Source organism: Symsagittifera roscoffensis, chromosome 4 (assembly GCF_963678635.1).
Source record: "Symsagittifera roscoffensis chromosome 4, txSymRosc1.1, whole genome shotgun sequence".
NCBI classification, from domain to species: domain Eukaryota; kingdom Metazoa; phylum Xenacoelomorpha; order Acoela; family Convolutidae; genus Symsagittifera; species Symsagittifera roscoffensis.
Window position 1 is genome coordinate 9,404,511 of NC_087065.1, and position 21,973 is coordinate 9,426,483.

Here is a 21,973-nt window from a genome sequence, read left to right on the forward strand (position 1 = left end):
GCGCTTGCAGCATAGACGCTTGTCTGTTATAGTGTTTTATATAGGTGGCGAGGGGGGCTTTCAAATAAATTGCTTTAAAAAAATTTTGATGGCTTTTCTAGGTCGACCAAATTAATTTCCCAAGCTCTTTTGCCAAGCTCTCATATTTTGTCAAAAAAACAGGCCAAAAAGAGTTTGGGTCCTTTTTGAAAGACTTTGACGCAAATTTTTTTTCGGCGCGAGCACTACCTCAAAATTAGTAAACATTGGCGCAAAAGACCCCTTTGGAAAAATTTTAAGTTCGGTTGGTCGAAAATGGATATTGTGAGAGGGTCAAAATCTCGTCGCCTCCCAGATTCGCCCAGGATAGAAAAGTTAGGCGCATATTTACTGAAAACCACATACTTACTCATTAAAAGATTTTTTTTTCAATTTATGTGCGACAAAGTTTTCCGGTTAACACATCTTTCTTATGATGAAAATATTGTATTTGTACATCATTGCTCCCCCCACTCTCTAAAAATGGGAAGGAACTATAGCGAAGGTGGATTTTTTCAGCTCATCATGACTCGCTCAATGAAAGTCATAGCGAAGTTTAGCACATATGAGTTAGGACCGAGTTGGTTAACTCATAGAGTAATTTCGGATAGGGTACACCGTCTGCTCGTCACGCTATCTTATTTTCGGCCGGATAGATTCGTGCAACTTCTTAGTCTAATACCGATCCTAATCTTACTCTTATACTATCTAGTCTCAGGTTGTTTAACTAGTCTCTGCTAGGCTCAATAGATCTAGGGTATACTGGTTTATTGCGGCTGCTGAAGTGCTCGGGAGAGTCCAACTAATTTCTAAGTTAAATTCAAATCTCTCTGGTGCTGAAATTACAAGTAACTTCAGCACTTACAAATAAGTGGGTTGTTAGTTAGATGGATCATGATTGGTTAATATTAAATACTTTACATTGGTAAAACATTTAATTTATCCAATCATAAAATATAGTTTAGATCAGGTTCCAACTTGATGAATCAGTTTATGAATACCAAATTCATAATCGAATCCAGCATTGAAGTTGACTTTTAAAAACCCTATTTATATTACTCAAAATATAAGTTTTTTTGGTTTTTTATTCGAGTTTTGTTATAATCCTGAAGGTGTTAATTCAAAAATGTCGTCGAAATGAATAAAAGATTCTTTCACGCCGCTTTTAAGTAAAAGAAGTTTATTAGTTTGTCTTTATCATAGACAACCAAGCCCGCCTTAGGTCCAATTTTCACGTGGTTAGATATACCAATGTTTATTCGCCCTCAAACTGACCTTACGCCAATTATCCGAATTAGTTCAACTCGAATCTGCAAAACCTTGAGGGCAAACTTATGGCTCGCTGGCTGAAAACATAACAGCACGTATAGAAACCGGGAAAAGTTAAACTTCAGCAAGTATCAATAAACAACTAATCAAAACAAATTATCTGTCTCGGTAACAGGATTTATAAAGATATATAGATAGATTTTGCTTATTTGTCTCGCGCAAAACTTGCAATTAGCGGTGAGTGCTTTTTTTCATGTGAAACTGAGTCCATTCAATTTCTGTTTGAAAAATTTTAGCAGTTGCTAAAGAAATTTCTTCTGCTTGAGCATAAACTGTGTTGTGATTATCTGTAGATTGTCTCTAATTTGTTTCATGAGCTGGTTTGCCTTTTCACAAAGTTTCCAATCCCAACACATAACTTTCTACCCTTCAGGTTTCTCAGTTTTACTAGCTAAGTTTTTTTGATAGACCCGCACCAAATTTTCATGGGTAAAAATTTCATGGATTTTCTCTGTCTGAACTGTTGTATAGACAATAAATAGTAAGGATAGCAGGTTACTGTGCAAGTGAAACAGAATGTTTCATCCGAAATCTTTTAAAAAATACAAACATTTTTTTTTTCAAATTGGTTTCGTTTTTTTTCTGCATGTTGTGATAAAAAGAGCTAAACAAAAAAGTAGAATTAAGGCAGATTTGAGAGTCATGGTAAAATAGGTCAATTCGAAAACAGTTTTTGAAGAATAATGACTAGGAAAAAAAATTTTAACAAATTTTGAAATTTGATTCCCAAAATTGCGCTAAAAAGCTCCAAAAACTACCTTCATTTGAGTGAAACCAAGTTTTACGGCCTAAATTAAGCTTAAATAAGCTATTCTAAGCATACACGGTCGCCTTGTTAGTTCAAAAGTAGTCGTCAAAAATTTCAAACCGGTTTTTCAGTCGTCAAAAATTTCAAACCGGTTTTTCTCGACACTGTGAGAAAACTCTATTTTTTTTGTCGTTCGAATCACGACTGAAAGGGCTTTAAAATGATGTATTATTCGACTCATTGCGATGATTTTTTCTGGTACCTGATTTTGTGTGGAAAACAAAAAAAAGAGAAAAAACTAAAACACACCTGAATACAAAGTTCCTCCCCATTTTCAATGGTCGGAGCAAAATTTTCCAATTGAGGTCAGAGAATAACAAAAAAGTAATTTTTTCTAAAGACACATTTTTTTAGTTAACCAGCCAGAGGCCTAACCATAATGATTTAAGGTTAACTAAGCTATCGCTATAGTAGCTCACCTTGTAAATTGCAGCGCACGTGCGATTTGAACCCGCAATCATTTGATTGCTGAGCACCATCGCCACAGATGCGCGAAATAAAACAAGTTGAAAATAATTGGTTTAAATCAGTTAAATTTTTTTAACTGATAAATTACCAATATAATAAGGAGAGACTATCAAGAGAGACTATAAAATACCAATAAAATAAGGGGGCGGATCTAGGATTTTCTCGAAGGGGGGGCGAAATTTTTGAAAATTTTCTCGAACTTTTTTAGTCCGACCAAATTGATTTTCCATGCACTCCTGTGCAAGTGTATGGGACGGAATATAAATGCCCAATTTTGACCAAAAATTTTAGGCCAAAAGCTTCTTTACAAAAGTTCATGGGTTGTTCGTTCTAAAATGGATGTCATAAAATAATACTAAAGGGGGGAACCCTCTGGTTGGTGAGGGGGTCGAATCCCTGAGAGGAGGCGGCCGTCCGTCCCATACACCCCACAATCACGCCCAAAGCCCGCTCCTGATTATAATCAATTATTATCCATGAAACTCCAGTGATGTGATCACTTAATTTCTTTGTTTAGGTTTTACTGCTGAAATTTTTCAAGCTGCTGAAAATATCGAAAAATATCATCTTTGAAAAAATGTGTTTGCTGCTTATCAACACTCTGCTGGCCAATCTTTCCCGACTAAAAGGCTCTCAAATTATGGTAAAAATGTAAATGATATACAATGAATGCATAATTAAAAAGTAATCGTAATTCTATCTGTCCCTTGAAAATAAATGCTTATCATTATTCTTAGGGTTTCTTTTTTTTTACAAAAGAACCAATCATCGACAGTTTATTGTTCCACAAAAAATCTATACCACTTGCAGTGATTTGATTTATAAAAACAGGTTTCCTCGCTTCTGTGCTTCAGCCTTTCGGCCCATCTATGGTAACAGAGTGTCTCTAATTTAAGTGTATCGGTAAGTTCTCTACTTAGAAAGTTTAGCTTTGGTATTAGAATTTGATCGTTGAATTAGGGGGCTGGGCGTGGTCAGCAAAACCGGGCGTAGCGTTAGTGGTACAATAAGCCGACCCAGAAATAACTCGAAAATGAATTGAGTCAAGCTAATTGCTCTCAAAAGTTTGATATTAATTCAATTTTGTTTGTAGTACCGGATTTTGGCGACAAAAATATTTCACGAACCAAAACGCACCCTAAAACAAAATGCTCCCCGCGTTTTTTTAAAAAGTTTTATTGCGACTAATTTTCAAAAACACGAACACTATTTCACGTTTCTGACAAAGCTAAGTAACACAAGTTAGAAAAAAGTTGCACACATATAGTACCTAAGTAACTTTCCTGAAAGAATAATCATGCAAGTTTATTTTTATTAAAAGGGGGTATAACCCCAAAGACCCCAATTGTTTCCGCGAACCAGGGGCGGATCTAGAATTTTCTCGAGGGGAGGGGGGCGGATTTTCAAAAAATTTTCGAAATTTTTGTCGACCTTTTTTTTAGGTCGGCCAAATTGATTTTTCGAGCTCTCCCAGAGCACTGTTTTGTCCCTGTTTTGACCAAATTTTCTGCGGCGCAGGCATAATTTTGAAAAAAAAACAGGCCAAAAAAATCGCGTTTTTTCGGCGCGCTCCCTCCTCATATTTAGTATATATTGGCGCCATAGGCGCCTTTAGAACATTTTTAGGGTCCATCACCAAAAATGGATATTGGAAAATAGTACAAAGGGGGGACCTTTTGGGTCGGCAGGGGGTCGAATTCCTGAGGGGGAGAGCGTCCCCCCCCCCCTCCCTAAATCCGCCCCTGCCGCGAACACTGCGCCTTTCGCGGCAGTTTTGTTTTTTCTTCGCAAGAATTTTAAAAAATTTTTCTCAAAAGCTTTGAAAAAAATCTCCACCTTGAGAAATTCTGGATCCGCGCCTGGCGAGAATAAGTGCGTTTCTCTCTATTGAAGTGTCCTTGAAAGTGGTAATGATAGAAGGATTGATTGAGTTCGAGCCGAATTCCTAGAAACCTGATTGATCGATCATGCGTCTGCTATCGATAAGACTCCATTCAGACTGATTGACAGTCGATTAAAACACGTCAGTCTTTGTTAATATTGCTTTAAGTACCGCTCAGAATAACCACCGCTGATTAAACTTAACCACCTCTTATCAAAATTAGCCACTTTTGATCAAATTTATTCCTACTTTTGATCAAATTTATCCTCAGTTTGACAATGCTAGTTGAATGGGTTTTGAAGCAGATTATTACCAATAATTACTTCCATTTTTTGAAAATATTTTTTTTTGCTAAAAACGGGTTTTTATTAGAATTAGAAGTAAAAATGGATTTTGTGCTCAAATTTAATCCGGTTTTTACTGAAAACGTCATTTGTTTTCTCAATATAAAATGAACTCCATTTTTTCTTCTTTTTTTATTCAACCAATAATCAATGTTTGTTTTACTGTTTTCTTGCTTTGAAAATTTTAGTTACAAAGCGTTTTTTAACTTGAAGATAGACAGTTATGTACACTAATATCACTGTAGTCTTACCAATTTAGTCTATCTGTTTAATTCTTGTCAATAAAAAACGCGTGTTTGATTTTGTCTGTTTTCTGTCATAGTTTTTGAAAAGCGAGAATAGTAAGGAGAGCAATTTTTATTAACCTTTGCGATTTATAAACAACAACATCGAATATCTCAAAACAAATCAACTAAGAAGCTGATATTTTTCAACTCTCTCTGCGTAAAAAATCGATCGACTTCTATCGTACTGAAGAATTTGTAACACAGAATTACTTATTATTGAAGTTTAATTTGTGGCGGTCTTTTGGTTCCAAATGAAGTTATGCAAACCGCTCTTAACTTCTAGCAGTCTTTTGTTGTGAGCTCGAAAAACAACCATCACACGCCATCATCTCAATTTAATCGGCACATCATCAAAATAATCGTAACGAACTGTAAATAGTGTAGCACTCAAATTAGATTAAGAATACCAGCGTGCCAAACAGAACTCATAGAACTCAAAGTTAAGTATAAAGAGTCGAGTGTTCCGACGGCTGTTATGCTCCGAACATGCGGAAGACTCAAAAATGATACATTTATTGACCGGAAAAATCCAGTCGGGACTCCCGAAACTCAGACGAACGTCTATTGATTTTCGGCGGAACTAAATCGAGTTTTTGTTTACTTATTGTTGTGTGATTAAAGCCGCGATTGGAGGCCAACAAGAATAGCGAGTGATTCCGGGGATATGGAATCCGGGATCGAATCTTCCGTGTTTCAAAATCTATCAGAATTGTCATCTACTGTGTCATCTCTCGCCTATCAAAATGGTAAGCGAATTATATAAGCTGTTTTTATACCAATTTGCTGTCCTTAAAGAATAAATACTATGATGAAATAGGCGCTTGCAGCATAGACGCTTGTCTGTTATAGTGTTTTATATAGGTGGCGAGGGGGGCTTTCAAATAAATTGCTTTAAAAAAATTTTGATGGCTTTTCTAGGTCGACCAAATTAATTTCCCAAGCTCTTTTGCCAAGCTCTCATATTTTGTCAAAAAAACAGGCCAAAAAGAGTTTGGGTCCTTTTTGAAAGACTTTGACGCAAATTTTTTTTCGGCGCGAGCACTACCTCAAAATTAGTAAACATTGGCGCAAAAGACCCCTTTGGAAAAATTTTAAGTTCGGTTGGTCGAAAATGGATATTGTGAGAGGGTCAAAATCTCGTCGCCTCCCAGATTCGCCCAGGATAGAAAAGTTAGGCGCATATTTACTGAAAACCACATACTTACTCATTAAAAGATTTTTTTTTCAATTTATGTGCGACAAAGTTTTCCGGTTAACACATCTTTCTTATGATGAAAATATTGTATTTGTACATCATTGCTCCCCCCACTCTCTAAAAATGGGAAGGAACTATAGCGAAGGTGGATTTTTTCAGCTCATCATGACTCGCTCAATGAAAGTCATAGCGAAGCTTAGCACATATGAGTTAGGACCGAGTTGGTTAACTCATAGAGTAATTTCGGATAGGGTACACCGTCTGCTCGTCACGCTATCTTATTTTCGGCCGGATAGATTCGTGCAACTTCTTAGTCTAATACCGATCCTAATCTTACTCTTATACTATCTAGTCTCAGGTTGTTTAACTAGTCTCTGCTAGGCTCAATAGATCTAGGGTATACTGGTTTATTGCGGCTGCTGAAGTGCTCGGGAGAGTCCAACTAATTTCTAAGTTAAATTCAAATCTCTCTGGTGCTGAAATTACAAGTAACTTCAGCACTTACAAATAAGTGGGTTGTTAGTTAGATGGATCATGATTGGTTAATATTAAATACTTTACATTGGTAAAATATCTAATTTATCCAATCATAAAATGTAGTTTAGATCAGGTTCCACCCATCCGGGTTTTACAGAGTTTTTTTTAGAATAGTTCTTCTGCAATTTGAAGGATGGATGATGGACGTTTGTTTTTTTGGCGAACATCATTTTCTTCCGTTTCCTCTTTGTTAAAGAAGTTCCAGGAAGCTGGAGTTAGAGACATAAGACGTTGTGTCTTCTAGTGACAACGACTAAGTCTTTGCAACAAACTCAAATCTGATTTCAGAATGGTTGGCTATGTCAGGTTTTTCTGTTCTGCGTGGAGAACTTCTTTTGTGTCTGATCTAATTTGGGAATGGCGTGGAGATTGTGCGTGGAGGGGATGCCTGGTTACTCGGATCTGTACGTATACTTGAACATCGAGGTGGTCATTGGTCTAGTTCAATGAAGTCCTTTTCTGCGAAGTCAAGTCGTACTCTAAATCCTTTGAGTGGTGATTGTGAGTGGCATATCGATTGTGGTTGGTCATTCTCTCTCGAGTGTAGTGGGGTTGTTTTGTCTTTAGATGTTCGTCCTTGGTGTTGTATTCTGATCTATGTATTGCATAATGTAATTTACATTTTATAAAACATTTATTAGTTTAATATTTTTTAATTATGATTTCAGTTAGTTGTTTTCACAAAAGCTTTTTGTTTTAGTTCGGTTATTTTGAAGAGTTACTCACACTTGAGTAGCTCTTATTAAAAATAGAGGTGTGGTCACAAAGCGTGGATGTAGCGCGGTGGGTTAGGCCGGCTATAGAGCATGCTCAGGACGTCCTTCCTGGTGGGTTAGGCCAGGAGTGGGAGTATGATTTCATGCGGTTTTTATGAGGGGTCCTGTTATGTGACAACGTTTTATGTTGGGTTTGTTGTGGTTTTTCTTATGTCTTGTTGGTTATGTCCTTTTTCTAAAAAGCAAATTGTTCGTGGTATGGGTTTGTCTTTCGACTTTTTTGTGTTTTATTATTTCTTTCTTAGACTTTATAATAGTCTTCAAAAGAATAAATTATCCAGTTTTAAACTGGGTTAATCCGGTTTGGGTACCGTTGGTTTCCTTTTCTTAGTCATGCTGTTATTCTATGATTTGTGGTATTTAGTAAGCTGCGTTGGTTAGTTTTGTTTAAAAATTTCTATTAGTCTTAGGTCTTTAGAAAGGGTTGGGTAGTGAATCGACGTTTGAGGTCGTTAGACACTAATTAAGTGGATGGGGGAGAACAAAGTTGTTCTGTTTGATCCAAGGATAAGCCTTGGTGATCAAATTTAAAATTTAATTAAGTAGAAAATTATTTAAGATCCAAGGATAAGCCTTGATGATCTGGTTTTAAAATTAAGTGAATTTAAGTTTTAATAAAATTTTAAACGGTGTAAAGGAAAGATTTAGTGTTTTGATGATATTAGTGGGTTTATAATTGCTGTTATGTTTTAGATGATGGAGCTGGAACAACAGGATGATTTATGATTACTAACCATTTATTGTCATGCTACTAATTTTTATTTTTATTTTTCAATAAATATTTTTCAAACATGTTTTGTATATTACTGCAGAGTTTTAGGAAAACGATCTTAGATCTTTTTATCAATCGTTATTGTATATTAATAATTTTGTTTAGCGCCTGAAATGATTTTGAAGATTAACTTCAAGGTTTTATGTTTGCAAATGAAAATCTAAATTCATTGCTAGTAGTATTCTAAATATAAAAGTTTGTTCTGGTTTTTGCCTAACTATCATATAGCTATATGGCAAGTTTCTACTTTGTCGTATGTCGTCTCTGGTTCGAGGTCTTCTTCCAATTCCGGGTAGTTCTGTTATGGTTCGGAATATTGGCTCTGATCTATTGAGTCGTAGAGACATTTCGATTAAATTATTGTCGTATAACATTTTTTTTAAATGTTTTTGTCTAATTTCTAATCTATTTTGGTTAATTCTAAGCTATTAAGGTCTTGTTCGAGACTTATGGTCGCACCAGATGAGTTAGGACCGAGTTGGTTAACTCATAGAGTAATTTCGGATAGGGTACACCGTCTGCTCGTCACGCTATCTTATTTTCGGCCGGATAGATTCGTGCAACTTCTTAGTCTAATACCGATCCTAATCTTACTCTTATACTATCTAGTCTCAGGTTGTTTAACTAGTCTCTGCTAGGCTCAATAGATCTAGGGTATACTGGTTTATTGCGGCTGCTGAAGTGCTCGGGAGAGTCCAACTAATTTCTAAGTTAAATTCAAATCTCTCTGGTGCTGAAATTACAAGTAACTTCAGCACTTACAAATAAGTGGGTTGTTAGTTAGATGGATCATGATTGGTTAATATTAAATACTTTACATTGGTAAAATATCTAATTTATCCAATCATAAAATGTAGTTTAGATCAGGTTCCACATAACCCTTTTTTTCGTCATTAGAATTTTTTAAACACTCAAAAACATTTTTCTCAGTGCCGAGAAAAAATGGTGTAACTTGTGCTGTTCAGACATAATTTTTGCTGTTTTTATCTCAGCACCAGTTTTACTTACAAACTCAGAAGCGATTCATGTATATGTTTAAAGGCTTTCTTTAATCTCACTTTGAATAGAAAACTCAATTTCTTAATTATTTTCGAAGGTGAAAGTTTCGTAAATTACTTCGAAATTTTTTTTAAAATTATTGTTCCGACTTTCGATACGAAAGTAACGGAATATTTGTGCTCGGGGTGGTTTTTTTTTTCTTCAGACAAATTTCGACTTTTTAACTAGCCATTTTTGACGGAATTTTTTTTACATCATTCAAAAGCTATTGTTGTTCTGAGCTTAAATTTGAAAAAACATTTCACCTGTGATCATTTTTCGTAAAGTTATGGGGGTTTAAAGATTGCCATTTTGACCAATTTGGGACAATTAACGCGCGATATACTTCGCGCTATTAACGCGTAAGCGGAGATTTAATCCGTCTTAGAAATCGTTCCAATTGGTTGAACGAAGCTTATTTGCCATAATTGATTTGTTACAAGGAACGAAATCTATCCTTTTGTACTTTATATGGCGTGTGGGGGGATGATTTTCATTAAAAAAATTTTCAAATTTTAGAAAAAAAAAATTTCATTTCATTTTATTTCATTTAATTTTTTTATGTTATTACTGCTCCATAAACCTAAAAGGCAGTCGGAACATTCAGGGCTTCGCCCTGATACGAGCAGTTTTGTTTTTATTGCAATTATAGCTTTGGTCGGAGGGTTTTGTGCTACTTACACCAAAGCCGTTTATTCTTGTTTTAATAATACCATCAGATAAAGGGATATGTCAGAACCAAGGAATTATCAAACAACAGTCATGAATAAGCGAAACAGCTGGTATGTCGTTCTCATGATTCAGATTACCGAGGAGCTAAGTCCCTAAATACGTTCTCGGATATCCTTATCAGAAAGCTCAAATCTGTTTGTTTGATATTCGCCTGCGCTAGTATGCGTCATAATAGCGGCCTGCTTTTGATTTTTCATCACTATGACTTTTAGGTCCATAGGTTATGCTTTAATTAGTCAAATGTTTCTTTCAAAAAAGTCGACAAAATTACGTCTATGGTCAATTTTGCCCTTTTGACTATTCAAAAAATAGTAGTTTTTAAGTAAATTAAATATTTTGATCTTTTTAACGCAATGAAATTTTTATCTATAGCATCAAAATAAACAATTTTATTAGGTTAATTAAACTTCTTTTAGATTCTTTGACCTGAGCGAGTATTGTCAACAGTTTGTCACTGTGTATTTTTTCTAATTTTAGCTTCATCCCCTCTGGCCAATGGCAGTATAGACGGTAACAGTAGTGGAGATGGAGAAGGGGGAGGGGGAGGGGGCGCGTATGGGGGAGGATGGTATGTGAACAACAACAGTGTCCTCATCATAGCACTGGAGACACTCCTCTATGTCACCCTCTCAATTGTCATCAGCTGCAGCTCACTTCTCTCCATAATGGTATTACTACTCACTTAAAAATTAGTAGTAATTAATTTTGATAAATTTTAGAAATAATACTAACCTTATTATATACGAATTTGAAATTTATCTTTTTTTCTGGTTTAATTGAATAATTATGTCCCCATGAGCATTTTACCAATGACCTAACAATCTGTTTATCTTTCTGCAAACTTTTTGGGCAGATTTCAGTCACATTGTCGGAGTGTTATGTAGTTAATACAGTAACTTAGTCATTTCAAAAACATTCGATTTTTTCTTCATACAAAACTTGACGAATAACTGATTATGTCTTAGGACTGGTTGTTCTGACCATTGAAAATGGGGAGGAACTTTGTAGTATTTGTTTTCCTCGCAACATCAGCTACCACAAATAATCATCAGACAGGGTTGAGTGATGTATCATATTAAAGCTCTTTTAGTCGTGATTCGAACGACATCAAAAAATTTCAAAAAATTATCCCGGTGTCGAGAAAAACCTGTTGAAACTTTTGATTTTTCGTCTAATTTTGAGCGAGTGAGCAGGCTTAAATTAGCTTACTTATGCTTATGTTGTATGCTAACATTTTCTGCTACTTGCACAGTAACCGGCTATCCTTCTTTTCATATCTGGTTGGTGGGAACACCAAGAAAAGAAACCCCACTTCGAATTTTTTGCTCCTTTTTGATAAGTGCTTATATTCTAGTGGCAATTTGAATGATGCGTTTGTTATTTAAAACTGTTGGCGAGTGTTATCAGCTGAATTTAAGCTTCTTAAAGTTGCCATTAAATTTTAGGTTGTATGGACCACTAGTGGCCTGCACACTTCTCCTGGCTTCCTCATGGTCATCATGTCCATGTGTGACGTGTTGCTGTCCACTATTCTGGCCATGTCCACTGTGAATGTGATACTGAGGAAGAATGTGTTTCCACAGTGGGTCAATGTTGCTCTGGCCATGATGTTCGCCACCTTCCAGAATGGAAATGCAATGGCACTCATGGTGTCCGCCATAGATCAGGTACGCAATGAAAGTTGTATGACAAGCGTTTTTCCATAAACTCCATATATGAAGTTGTATGATTTTTTTGTATGGTACTTTTTTGAATGGACGTCAACCCGGGATACTTAAAATTTGTGCGCTGCAGGAAATTTTGGAAACGAAACAAAAGCAGGCAAAAAAAGCTGGTTTTTAGGCGTTTTTGGAAGGCTTTGACTAAAATAATTGCATTGTTTCGGGGGGCGCACTCCCCCTAAAAATTACTACATATTGATGCCAAAAGCGCCATGAAAAAGTTTTAGTTTCGATAGGCAGAAACAGATGTTTGTAAAAGCTAAGAAGCTCCAAATTGTCTTCGGTGCAAAAAAAAACTATTAGACGCTTTTGTTTTTTCTTATCATTCTTTTAAAATCCTTCTATACAAACATATTTAAAGAACCGTAAGTTTACGTTTTATGCTAATACACAGCTGCAAACGCTTAAAATTTTAACAGCGAGGTTCTATCGATGAAGTTTTTTTCTGATCTTTCTAGCCGCATGTAGAAAAAGAAGATAGGCACCCTTTTGGGGTTCTTCCAGGAAGGAATCAACTTTTTAAGAAAAAATATTTCAATTGTCGAAATAAGCAAACTATATCTTTAATTATATCTTTAAAAATCTTCAAAAAAAGGTTATCTTTAAAGGAGGTTATCTTGCAAGATCTTGCAAGAATCTTGCAAGATCTTTGAAAGAGATGCATCCTCTTCAAAACAATCTTGCAAGATTCTTGCTGGATATTGCAAGATAACCCTTGATCGACTAGGGTGTTCCCTTCTCTACAATGAGGTTATTAAAAGAAAACGGCTGCTTGTGTTGTGTAGTGTATTTCGATCTTGAAGCCCCTGCACTACCCTCTGATCTCTACCCCTCGGAGGATTCTGGTGGTGTTTGTGAGCATGCTTCTCGTAAGTCTCCTCTTCGTCCTCTATCTCACCTACGCATCCTACTCTTACACCCAGAAGGTCAAACAGGCAGGCGGCCAACAACTGGTTAGTTACAATGTTAAACACTATTGATATGATTTTAGCAAGATTCTCATGAACAGGTTGGATGAATTTTTCCAAGGGGGTGGTAAAAAACGTCAAAAAAAATCAAAAAATTTTTTGATCAAATTGATATTACGAGCTCTTCTAAAACGCTATAAAGACGATATTTTGATAAAAATAAACATTTTGTGGGGACTTTTTGGAATGTTTTGACCAAAGATGTAACTTTTTTGACGCGCACTCCGCCTCAATTTTAGTATATATTGGCGCCAAAGGTGCCTGTATAAAAATTTTAGGCTAAAAAAAGTCTGTAAAAATATTTCTGAAAAGTAGAGCCTTTGGGTGGCCAAAAATGACCCCCCTCCTTAATCCTCTGCTAGTTATGAAATTATTGGTATGACAAGATCCATTGCAAGATCCAATGACAGTTTTTTCTAATATTAGAGTGGTTTTCTTTCTCTCATTTTTGTCTCGTTTCCTTTTTCACGGATTCAGAAATGTTTTCACATCTGTTTCTTTTTCTTCACTAGAGCATGCTGTACTACGATGAGTTGACCCACCTGCAGTTCGTGGCCTGCTACGGAGAAGTGACCCCTCACTTGGCCATGTTGTTCTTCGTCCTTCCAGGGGCAGTGGTACTCGTCTGCTACGGAGTCATATTCATCGTTGTCGTCAAACAGCGACAGGTGAGTGAGCTAGACCGAAGAGCTCGTATTATTATCTCTGGCATTTGGCCGAGTAACAAAAAAAATAAGTGGTTGCTGTACAACTTGCAGAAAATATGCATTGATTTATTGCAGGAACTAATAAATCAAGTTAATTGACATTTAAAAATATGCTTTACTGGTGCATTTGCAGAGCTAAACACTAAGAAGTTCGTCCTAGTTTAGAAACTTTTTCCTGGCAGAGGCAAAATTTTGACAGAAAAGCCAAAAGACCTGTTTTTGAGCATTCATTACGAGGCCAAACTGTGCATTCTGTGCATTGTATGCGGATTCCACAACAGGCCAAAATCAGATTTGTCGCGGAATCCACATCAATGCTACTTTTCTTTGATCTTCTATGCTGTTATGGATTCCACAAGCAAATAGTCAAAACACTGTTGCGCTCAAAATCGCTTCAAAAATAGACAAATTTGCGGAATCAGCAACCATATTTGCGGAATCCAAAACAGTTTGTGGAGTCCACAAACAAACTAGTTAAATTGAGCTGTTGCGGAATCCGCAACTGTAAGCGAAATCCGACAAGTGTAAGTTGAAACCGCAAATTGTAAGTGGAATCCGCATTTTTTTTTTGCGGATTCCGTTTACGTTTATGTATATATGTAGTAGCGTTTAAAATTATATCTTTTAATTACATGATTTGATTTCAGTAGATTAGGAGTATACTAGATCAGTGTTTGGGATTAATGAAAACCCAATTACTGACCAGTATTTGGGATCGATGAAATTCCAAATACTGAAATAATTCGACGATTTGCTATGCGTTGGGTTTCTAATCACTCTCAACCTAGTGACTCCAAATAATGATTTTATTCCATATTTATTCCATATTATTTCAGTTATTGAGATTCCATCAATCATAAATACTGACCAGTATTTGGGATCGATGGAATTTGGCGATATGCTGTGAATTGTGTTTCCATACACTCTCAACCCAATGACTACAGTTTCTGAATTTATTCGGCGTTATGCTTTCAAAATCAGTATTTGGAATTGACCTAATCCCAAATACTAACCTAATTTGGCAATATGCTGGGTGTTGTATTTCCATACACTCTCAACTCAAGGACTCCATATATTGAAATTATTCCGTGTTGTGTTTCCAAGATACTAAAAGATGTTATCCACCGATTTAGGTAACCAATGTTTTAAGACTTGTTCGTGGATTCCGCTGACAATGGTTAAATCCTTGGTTTCAAATTCCGCATTGCTAGAGATAGGAAATCCAGCTCTAGCTTTTAGTTGTTCATTTGCATGTTCAGTATTGAGCAAAATTCGGAATCCACTTACAGTTTGCGGAATCCGCTAACATTCCGCTTACATTTTGCGGAATCCAAAACAATTAGCTATTTTCGCTTGTTGCGGAATCCACGACACAACAAATGTACCGATAAAATTTACGTTACACTCATAGAACGCGGAATTCACAGAAGTTTTCTAAAGGGAACATGTTTAAAGATTGGTTTTTGGAATCCAGGAACATACAGACACAAAATTGTGGGCCCATCGTGCACAGTTTGGCCTCGTAAAATTTGTTGGGAAAGTTTTTTACAAATTCAATTTTGCTGGCAAGCGCATGCCCTTCAAAAAAGAGCTTGTAAAAAAAAGTTCGTTCGGCCGAAAGTGAATGTTGTAAATTAGTACCATATTGGGATTCTTTGGGTAGCCAGGGATCAAAACCCATCGGATGGGTGGATGGCGGATTTTCAGAAATTCTAAAAGTTTTGTCGACCTTTTTTGGTCGACCAAAATCATTTTCCGAGCTCTCTCAAATCACTATAAAAACGAAAACTTTTTGAAAAAATAGGCCAAAATAGGCGTTTTTAGGCACTGATTGACCAAAAAATTGCGTTTTTTGTTGCCCCCCCCCCCTCAAAATTAGTTCGAGGAAAAATCAAATCCCCTCAGAATCAAAATCGATAAAAAATCATTGTGACTTTGAAATTCAAGCTATAATGCTTTCTTCAGCCTCTAAGCATTATAGCTTGAATTTCATAGTCACAATGATTTTTTGTCGATTCTTTTTTTAAATGTAGTCGACTTTTTTCTACGTCAAACAAATTGATTTTTCGAGCGCACGCAGAGTTTTATAAAGACCCTTTATAAAGTCTATTGATCACAAAAATTGATTTTATCTAATTTTTATTTCAAACTTTCGAAATTAATACTAGTTTTGGCTGTCATTTGCTCATTGAGTTGCAAGAATTTCTTCGCCTTGGTTGCGATTGTCAAAGTCAACCTTAATAAATCATAAACTTCTCAAATAAGCCTCATGATTGATAAGTTCCTTGGAGAGTCTCGTTTTTTACTTTTCTTGGAACCAGTTTTTTAATTTATGAAACAATTGGATTGCAGCGGTTCATGAAGTTATTTTTTCTTTCGAACATTGGCACGTTTTGTGTCTTGTTTATGCTTTGTGTGTTGAATTTTTAAAAATTGCAGTCATATAGAAGTAATGAGAGTTATGATTGTTTTCTGTACAATGCAGGAGATCAGACGAATGCAGGCGCAGCTGACCTCGATGGCTGCGAGGCGGGGCTCAGTCGCCAGTGGACTCCAGTTCCTGTCCCACATCAAAGCATGCAGGATGCTGTTCATCGTCACCCTGGTTTACTTCTTGGGATTCCTACCTTACATGCTCATGGACAGGTATGTCCCAAAGTGGGATCTTTTTAAATATTCGGAAAAAACCGAAATACAAGCGTCTGAAAACAGATATTATATGTGTTATGGCAATCTGTCAGACTGGGTTCTTAATATTTTCTTATATAAATGATATTTAATGATCAAATCTGGAACTATACTGGAAAAAATGTATTGCTTTTTATTTTATCTGCAACATTTTTGCGTAGGTACATCAACGATCAGCTGCAGACGGAAAGGGAGCCGAAACTGCCTCCCCTGTGGTCATACAAGCTAGCCACTTGGCTCATCATGGCTCAGAGTCTCCTCAACTGCGCCATTTTCTACCGCATGAATTCCAAGTTCAAGCAGGTAACGGGGCATTAGTCATGCGAATAGCAATAGTACTAATTGATATGCACCCAGGGGCGTACCTAGATTTTCTCGAGGGGGGGGGGGGGGTTTAAAAAAATTGATTTTCCGAGCGCTCACAGAGCACTATAAAGACCCTGCATAAAACTTTAGGAGTGGTCGGTCGAAAATGGGTGTCATTAAATAATACAAAAGGGAAAAGGCTAACCCTTTGTTGGCGAGTTGGTCGAATCCCTAAAGGGAAGTGTTCTAGTTTCATATTGAAACAGAAATATAGAATTTATTGTGCTCACAAAGCGTGACGCCGCCGCCATCATAAAATCAATCTGTTTATACCCCTTTGTAAAATGAATGGAAACCAATGCTTGAGGTATTTGGAATAACTCGTATAACGTTTAAAGTATTGGGAATAAAAACGACTCTTCTCGTAAAATACGAATGTATGAACGACTCCACTCGTAAATTACGAATGTACGAATGACTATCACGAGAGAAAACGAAGTTGAAAACTAACCTCTCATTTGTTACGACAAATTGAGAGATTTCCCAATAGAGGGTGAAAACTACTGAGATTCTTTCCAACCTTTTTCTCTAAAAACACCAACCTTTCGATCCTAAAAAAACAACCATTTTCTCTCAAAACTTCAACAAAACATTTTCAATCCAACCCTTAAAACTTAATATGGAGTCTAAGGCCACTTGTAGTAAATTCATACAAAGTTCTTTTCTAATTAATTTTTTCAGCGAATTTTAGATTTACTTTCTAAGATAGAAAGTAGAAAAGACCCTATATTACTAGCAGGCATTTTGTCTAACATACATAAATTTTGCTAACGTGATAGAAGGCTTCCCCCTTTTGTTCCGGCCCTTACTGTATCAATCTTTGAGTTGAGTTTCATTAACAAATCTTTTTCCTATAGAAGAATGCTTTGGCATATTAAGTTTTTTTCCCGAGAATTGCATTTTTTTCTGTGTTATCTGAGAGACGTGCAGGTCAGTCCACTTGTTGATTATTGAAAATTATATACGCTCCTAAGGATAACAAAATTTTTTTTTTTGACAAAACCTGGTTATCTTTAGAAGTAGAATAGATCAACTCTCAACTCGGACAGTCAATCAGCCTATCCCGTGCACAGTTTGGCCTCGTAATGTTTTTGAGCTTAAGGTGAATGCGATCAACGATATCTTTAATTTACTTACAATCATCTTGAATAAAAGTTATGTAGATTGTAGATATAGCATATATCATAAGTAATTACAGGTGGAGGTCCGCGACCCAAAAAAAATCTTGTCGAATACCTTTTTTAGCCGAGTTATGTACTCAAAATGCAGCTGTACAGTCTTTTCTTAGTCATACGCAGCGGATCAAAGTATTTTTTGGCAGAAGCGCCGAAATCTTTTTTTTTGAAATATTGACTGGTTAAGGATTTTTCATGATAATTTTTTGCGCAATTTAACAGGGTTTCCACCGTCTGCTGAACAAATACTGTCCCTCCATCTTTCAATGCATCAGAAACTGTCTCCACTTCCGCCAAGCAACCAACAATGTCCCCCGCAACGACACAGCTTGCACACAGCTGGCACGTCTGGATGGCGGCGGCGGCAACCTCCCCAGTTTATCAAACTTCGCAGACACCGAAATCACTCCCCCGCCGAGCGTCCAAATTGCGACACCCGACGAGATCCACCCGCGGGTTATGAACTCGTCTGCTTAAAAAACTGATCGCCAGATGCTTTTTTTCTAATTCGACAGACCGAAAACTAAACGGCGAATTACTCGGGGGCGAACTTTTACTCCAAGGAACTATTTTGCATCGATTTATTGAGTGATTCAGTCTTTTCTCATCATAATTATGCTAGTCTACACTATTGATGTACTCTTGATTCGATGTTTAAAATCGCCGCCGATTTGCCAAAAATGGTCACAATCTTGTTTTATACTGCCCGAAAAAAGTCAGTCTGAAAATATGTCTGCAAATCATTCGCTCTGCAATCTGTGAAGAAGACGATTCTGCTGATGCTAGGTAAATAAGACGACAAGATACTAAGATGACACGACATTAAGACGACAAATGAGCGTTAAAACCTTTAAAATGAACTGTTTGAATAAGCGGTTTATTTCTTAGAAATAAAATGTGGAGAAATGCGTGTAGCGTCGTCTTAAAATTTCACTAAAAACGGTTGTCGTCTTAACTTCAGTCGTCTTACATGCCGGACACCTGTTCTGCCATATGTCAATAAATGGGTTTGCATTCAGCTGACAAAGTAACAATTTGAGAACTTCAATTCCGTAAACTATAATTCCTAATGATAAATCTACTGAACTCGTAAATATTTTCTTCACTGTTATGCAAAATATACTGAATGAAATCTACTTAGTCTCAATATTTTATGTTTAATATTTTCTAAAAGCTTGCTAAGTTCATTATATTTCGACCAAAATGCTACAATATTTTAGCTTTAGTTGCTACTGTATTTTACTGTAATTAGAAATTAGTTTTTCGATTGCCGTTTGTCGAAGAAATAGCATGTGTAAAGCAAAATTTGATTATAATTAGCTTAATTCTTCCCAGCAGGACAAAAATGTGGCGCATTGGAGGTGGAAAATTATAAAAAAAAACAAGGGAAGGCTTTTCTGCAGCACATTTCTATGGTTAGTCAAGTTGAAGCTTGCGTTTTTTGTCTCGACCGAGGTGGGCCCATTACATGTTAGAGCTCGACCTAAAATCCCTGGTGGAGAATGCCCTATACAAATTTAAAGTCGGAGCTAAAACGAGTCGGTCGTCGATTTAATATGTCGAACACAAAATCGAAACAGATCAACACGGCGTCGAAATTTAGAGTAAAAAGCATCCGGTGAGTACGGATAAGTTCAACCGATGTTTGGCAGAGTCTAACAAAGATAAAAAATGTCAGTCAAAGTGGAATAAGGCCGTAAAAAGTCCAACGCTGTCAAGATTCGACCACGAGGGTCAAAAACGGACTGTTTGGCTCAAAAAGTAAAAAAAAAAGCTCAGCTCCTGGAAGTCGTTGAATCCTTTAAATTTGTTTTTGTTATCTTTTCCTCTACGACTAAGGAGCATAGTTTTCTAGGTAACCGACAAATGGCACGAATTATTCAAACCATGCTTGTTTTCAAAATGAAAATCAAAAACTCGAAAAAAATTGTAAGTCTTAGATAACACATTTTTTTTAATTGTCATGCAATATCTTTGCAGCTCTTTTTTGAAAATGAAACTGCAAAAGAGGGTTGAATTCTTAATTTTGCAGTATATATTGAAAATCAGAGCAATAATGGAAGCGTTTTAGCATAAAAGGATACATATATCATAACATCCTTGACTCCTTGCTAGCTTTCTTTGTGATAAGATTCAGAGTTAGAGCAACTAGGATTAAGAGCTGGGGTTAGAGACTGAGATAGAATCTGAGGTTTGAACTGAGAAATCAGAAGAGGTAGTGATTGTTGAAGAATGAATTGAAAGAAGTGAATGTAAATGACAAGACAAACTAAGCATCAGAAAAGTACCAGTTTATTAATTACAGACTAATTAATTAATTTGAGATCACTAGTTGACCTTGTCTGAGTTTAATCAGTTTTGATTATGATTCAATTAATCGGTCTGACCTTGAGATGGTCTGACCTCAACATCCCCACTCAGGCTGAATTGGCTTTGTCCAATGTCACGCTGCAACCCATCAAAGTTCGACGATGCTGTTCCATCTTAGCCTTGCTCAGGGCTTTGTCAAAAAGTCAGCTTCCATGAACTCAGTAGGGTAATATTGGAGTTCAACTGTCTCAGCTCCCACTCTTTCTCGAACAAAGTGGTATTTCACATCGATGTGTTTCGTTCGCTTCTGCATCACATGATTCTTGCACATCTTGATACAGCTCTGGTTGGCCTCCTTGATGGCAGTTGGTCCGTCAATAACTACGCCCTTCTCATCGAGAATAGATCGCAGATATAGAGCCTCTTGAACCGCTGCTGCCATTGCTTGGTACTCAGCCTCATTGGTAGAAATGGCTGCAGTTGGTTGCTTCTTGTTGCTCCAACTAATTGCTGCCCTGCCTTCTGCAAATGAAAGCTGTAGCCTGTAGTTGACCCTCTAACATCCAAATCTCTAGCCCAGTCAGCATCTGCTGATCCATAGAGTTTAACACCACCAGCTTCCGTAGTGTAGCACAGCTCCAAATCTTTGCTCCCCTTCAGGTAACGAAGAACCCTCTTTGCAGCCACCCAGTGCACCCTTCCCGGAGTTGCGTCACAGTAGCTAGGATATCAGGCCTTGTTTGCTTAGCTATGTACAATGAGCACACAATGCCTCTGTAGTCCTCAGCATTCATGGATACTGCCTCTGCTGATCCAGCTTCAGGGCAGCCGTTTTTCGACAGCTGTGCGCTGATGCCCGCTGGTGTGCCCACTGGTTTGCATTGAGCAAGGCCAAAATGCTCCATGCAGTCCCCGATGTAGCGAGATTGATTTACTTTTACCGTCCCAGGTGACTGCTTGACCTGCATTCCCAGGAACCAGGACAATGCGCCTCTGTCATCCATCTTGAATCGTTCGGAGAAACGGCTCCTCAGCTTGTCAACTTCTTCTTGACATCTGCACCCATTGATGATTGATGATGTCATCTACCTAAACCAGCACATAAATCATTGCATCGTTTGTTCCCCTAATCGTGAACAAACAGAATTCGTTGCTGCTTCTAGTGAGCCCTTCATCAAGTAGGAAAGTGTTCAGCGTCTGATACCAGTCTCTTCCTGACTGCCGCAGCCCGTAGAGACTTCGTTGTAGCAAGCACACTTGGCTGTCACCGCTGTTGAATACCTCTGGCTGCTCCATGTACACTGTCTCTGCTAGATGAGAGTTGAGGAAGGCTGACTTAACATCCATCTGATGAAGTACAAGGTCATCTTGTGCCCCCAGAGCCAGCAGTATCCCCTTTGTTTAGGGCTTACAAGTTGGAGCAAACGTCTCATTGAAATCAAGTCCTTCCACTTGCATTTTTCCTTTTCATTACACATCGGGCTTTGAACCACCCCACTTGTCCCATCGCATCTCTCTTTACAGCAAGAACCCATCGTCCAGTACAACTTTTCGAGATTGTGGTCTATCAACAAGTGTCCATGTTCCATGGCTTCTAGAGACTTCACCTCTAAAGCCATTGCTGCCATCCACTGCTCATTTTCAGGTCCAAACACTGCTTGTGAAAAACCCCTTGGCTCTTGAATTCCAGTCACTGAAGCATGGGTATAGGCCACTCCGTATCGAATGGGTGGGTTCCTTGTCCTAACGGACCTCTGCACTGGATGATCAGTAGAATGTGAATCTAATGCTTCCTCCTCGACCTGAATTTTTTCAGTAGCCCCCACTGAATCTGCGGTATCACCCTCAATTG

General features: G+C 37.3%; 1 protein-coding gene across 4 annotated transcripts; it reads left to right on the forward strand.

Annotated features, from left to right (window-relative positions):
- The first annotated feature begins 1,275 nt into the window (after positions 1 to 1,275).
- LOC134844083 (orexin/Hypocretin receptor type 1-like) lies at positions 1,276 to 19,087 on the forward strand. 4 transcript variants are annotated; one of them, XM_063860556.1, is made up of 9 exons: positions 1,276 to 1,524; positions 5,758 to 5,882; positions 10,664 to 10,854; positions 11,632 to 11,853; positions 12,693 to 12,860; positions 13,388 to 13,543; positions 16,068 to 16,228; positions 16,432 to 16,573; positions 18,034 to 19,087. In XM_063860556.1, the coding sequence occupies exons 2-9, from the start codon at positions 5,801 to 5,803 to the stop codon at positions 18,286 to 18,288; spliced, it is 1,377 nt and encodes a 458-aa protein (XP_063716626.1). In that variant the 5' UTR covers positions 1,276 to 1,524; positions 5,758 to 5,800; the 3' UTR covers positions 18,289 to 19,087. The 4 variants fall into 4 exon arrangements, with proteins under 4 accessions (XP_063716626.1, XP_063716627.1, XP_063716625.1 ...); XM_063860557.1 differs by lacking the exon at positions 1,276 to 1,524 and adding an exon at positions 3,150 to 3,266; XM_063860555.1 differs by lacking the exon at positions 1,276 to 1,524 and adding an exon at positions 3,373 to 3,526.
- The last annotated feature ends 2,886 nt before the right edge of the window (positions 19,088 to 21,973 follow it).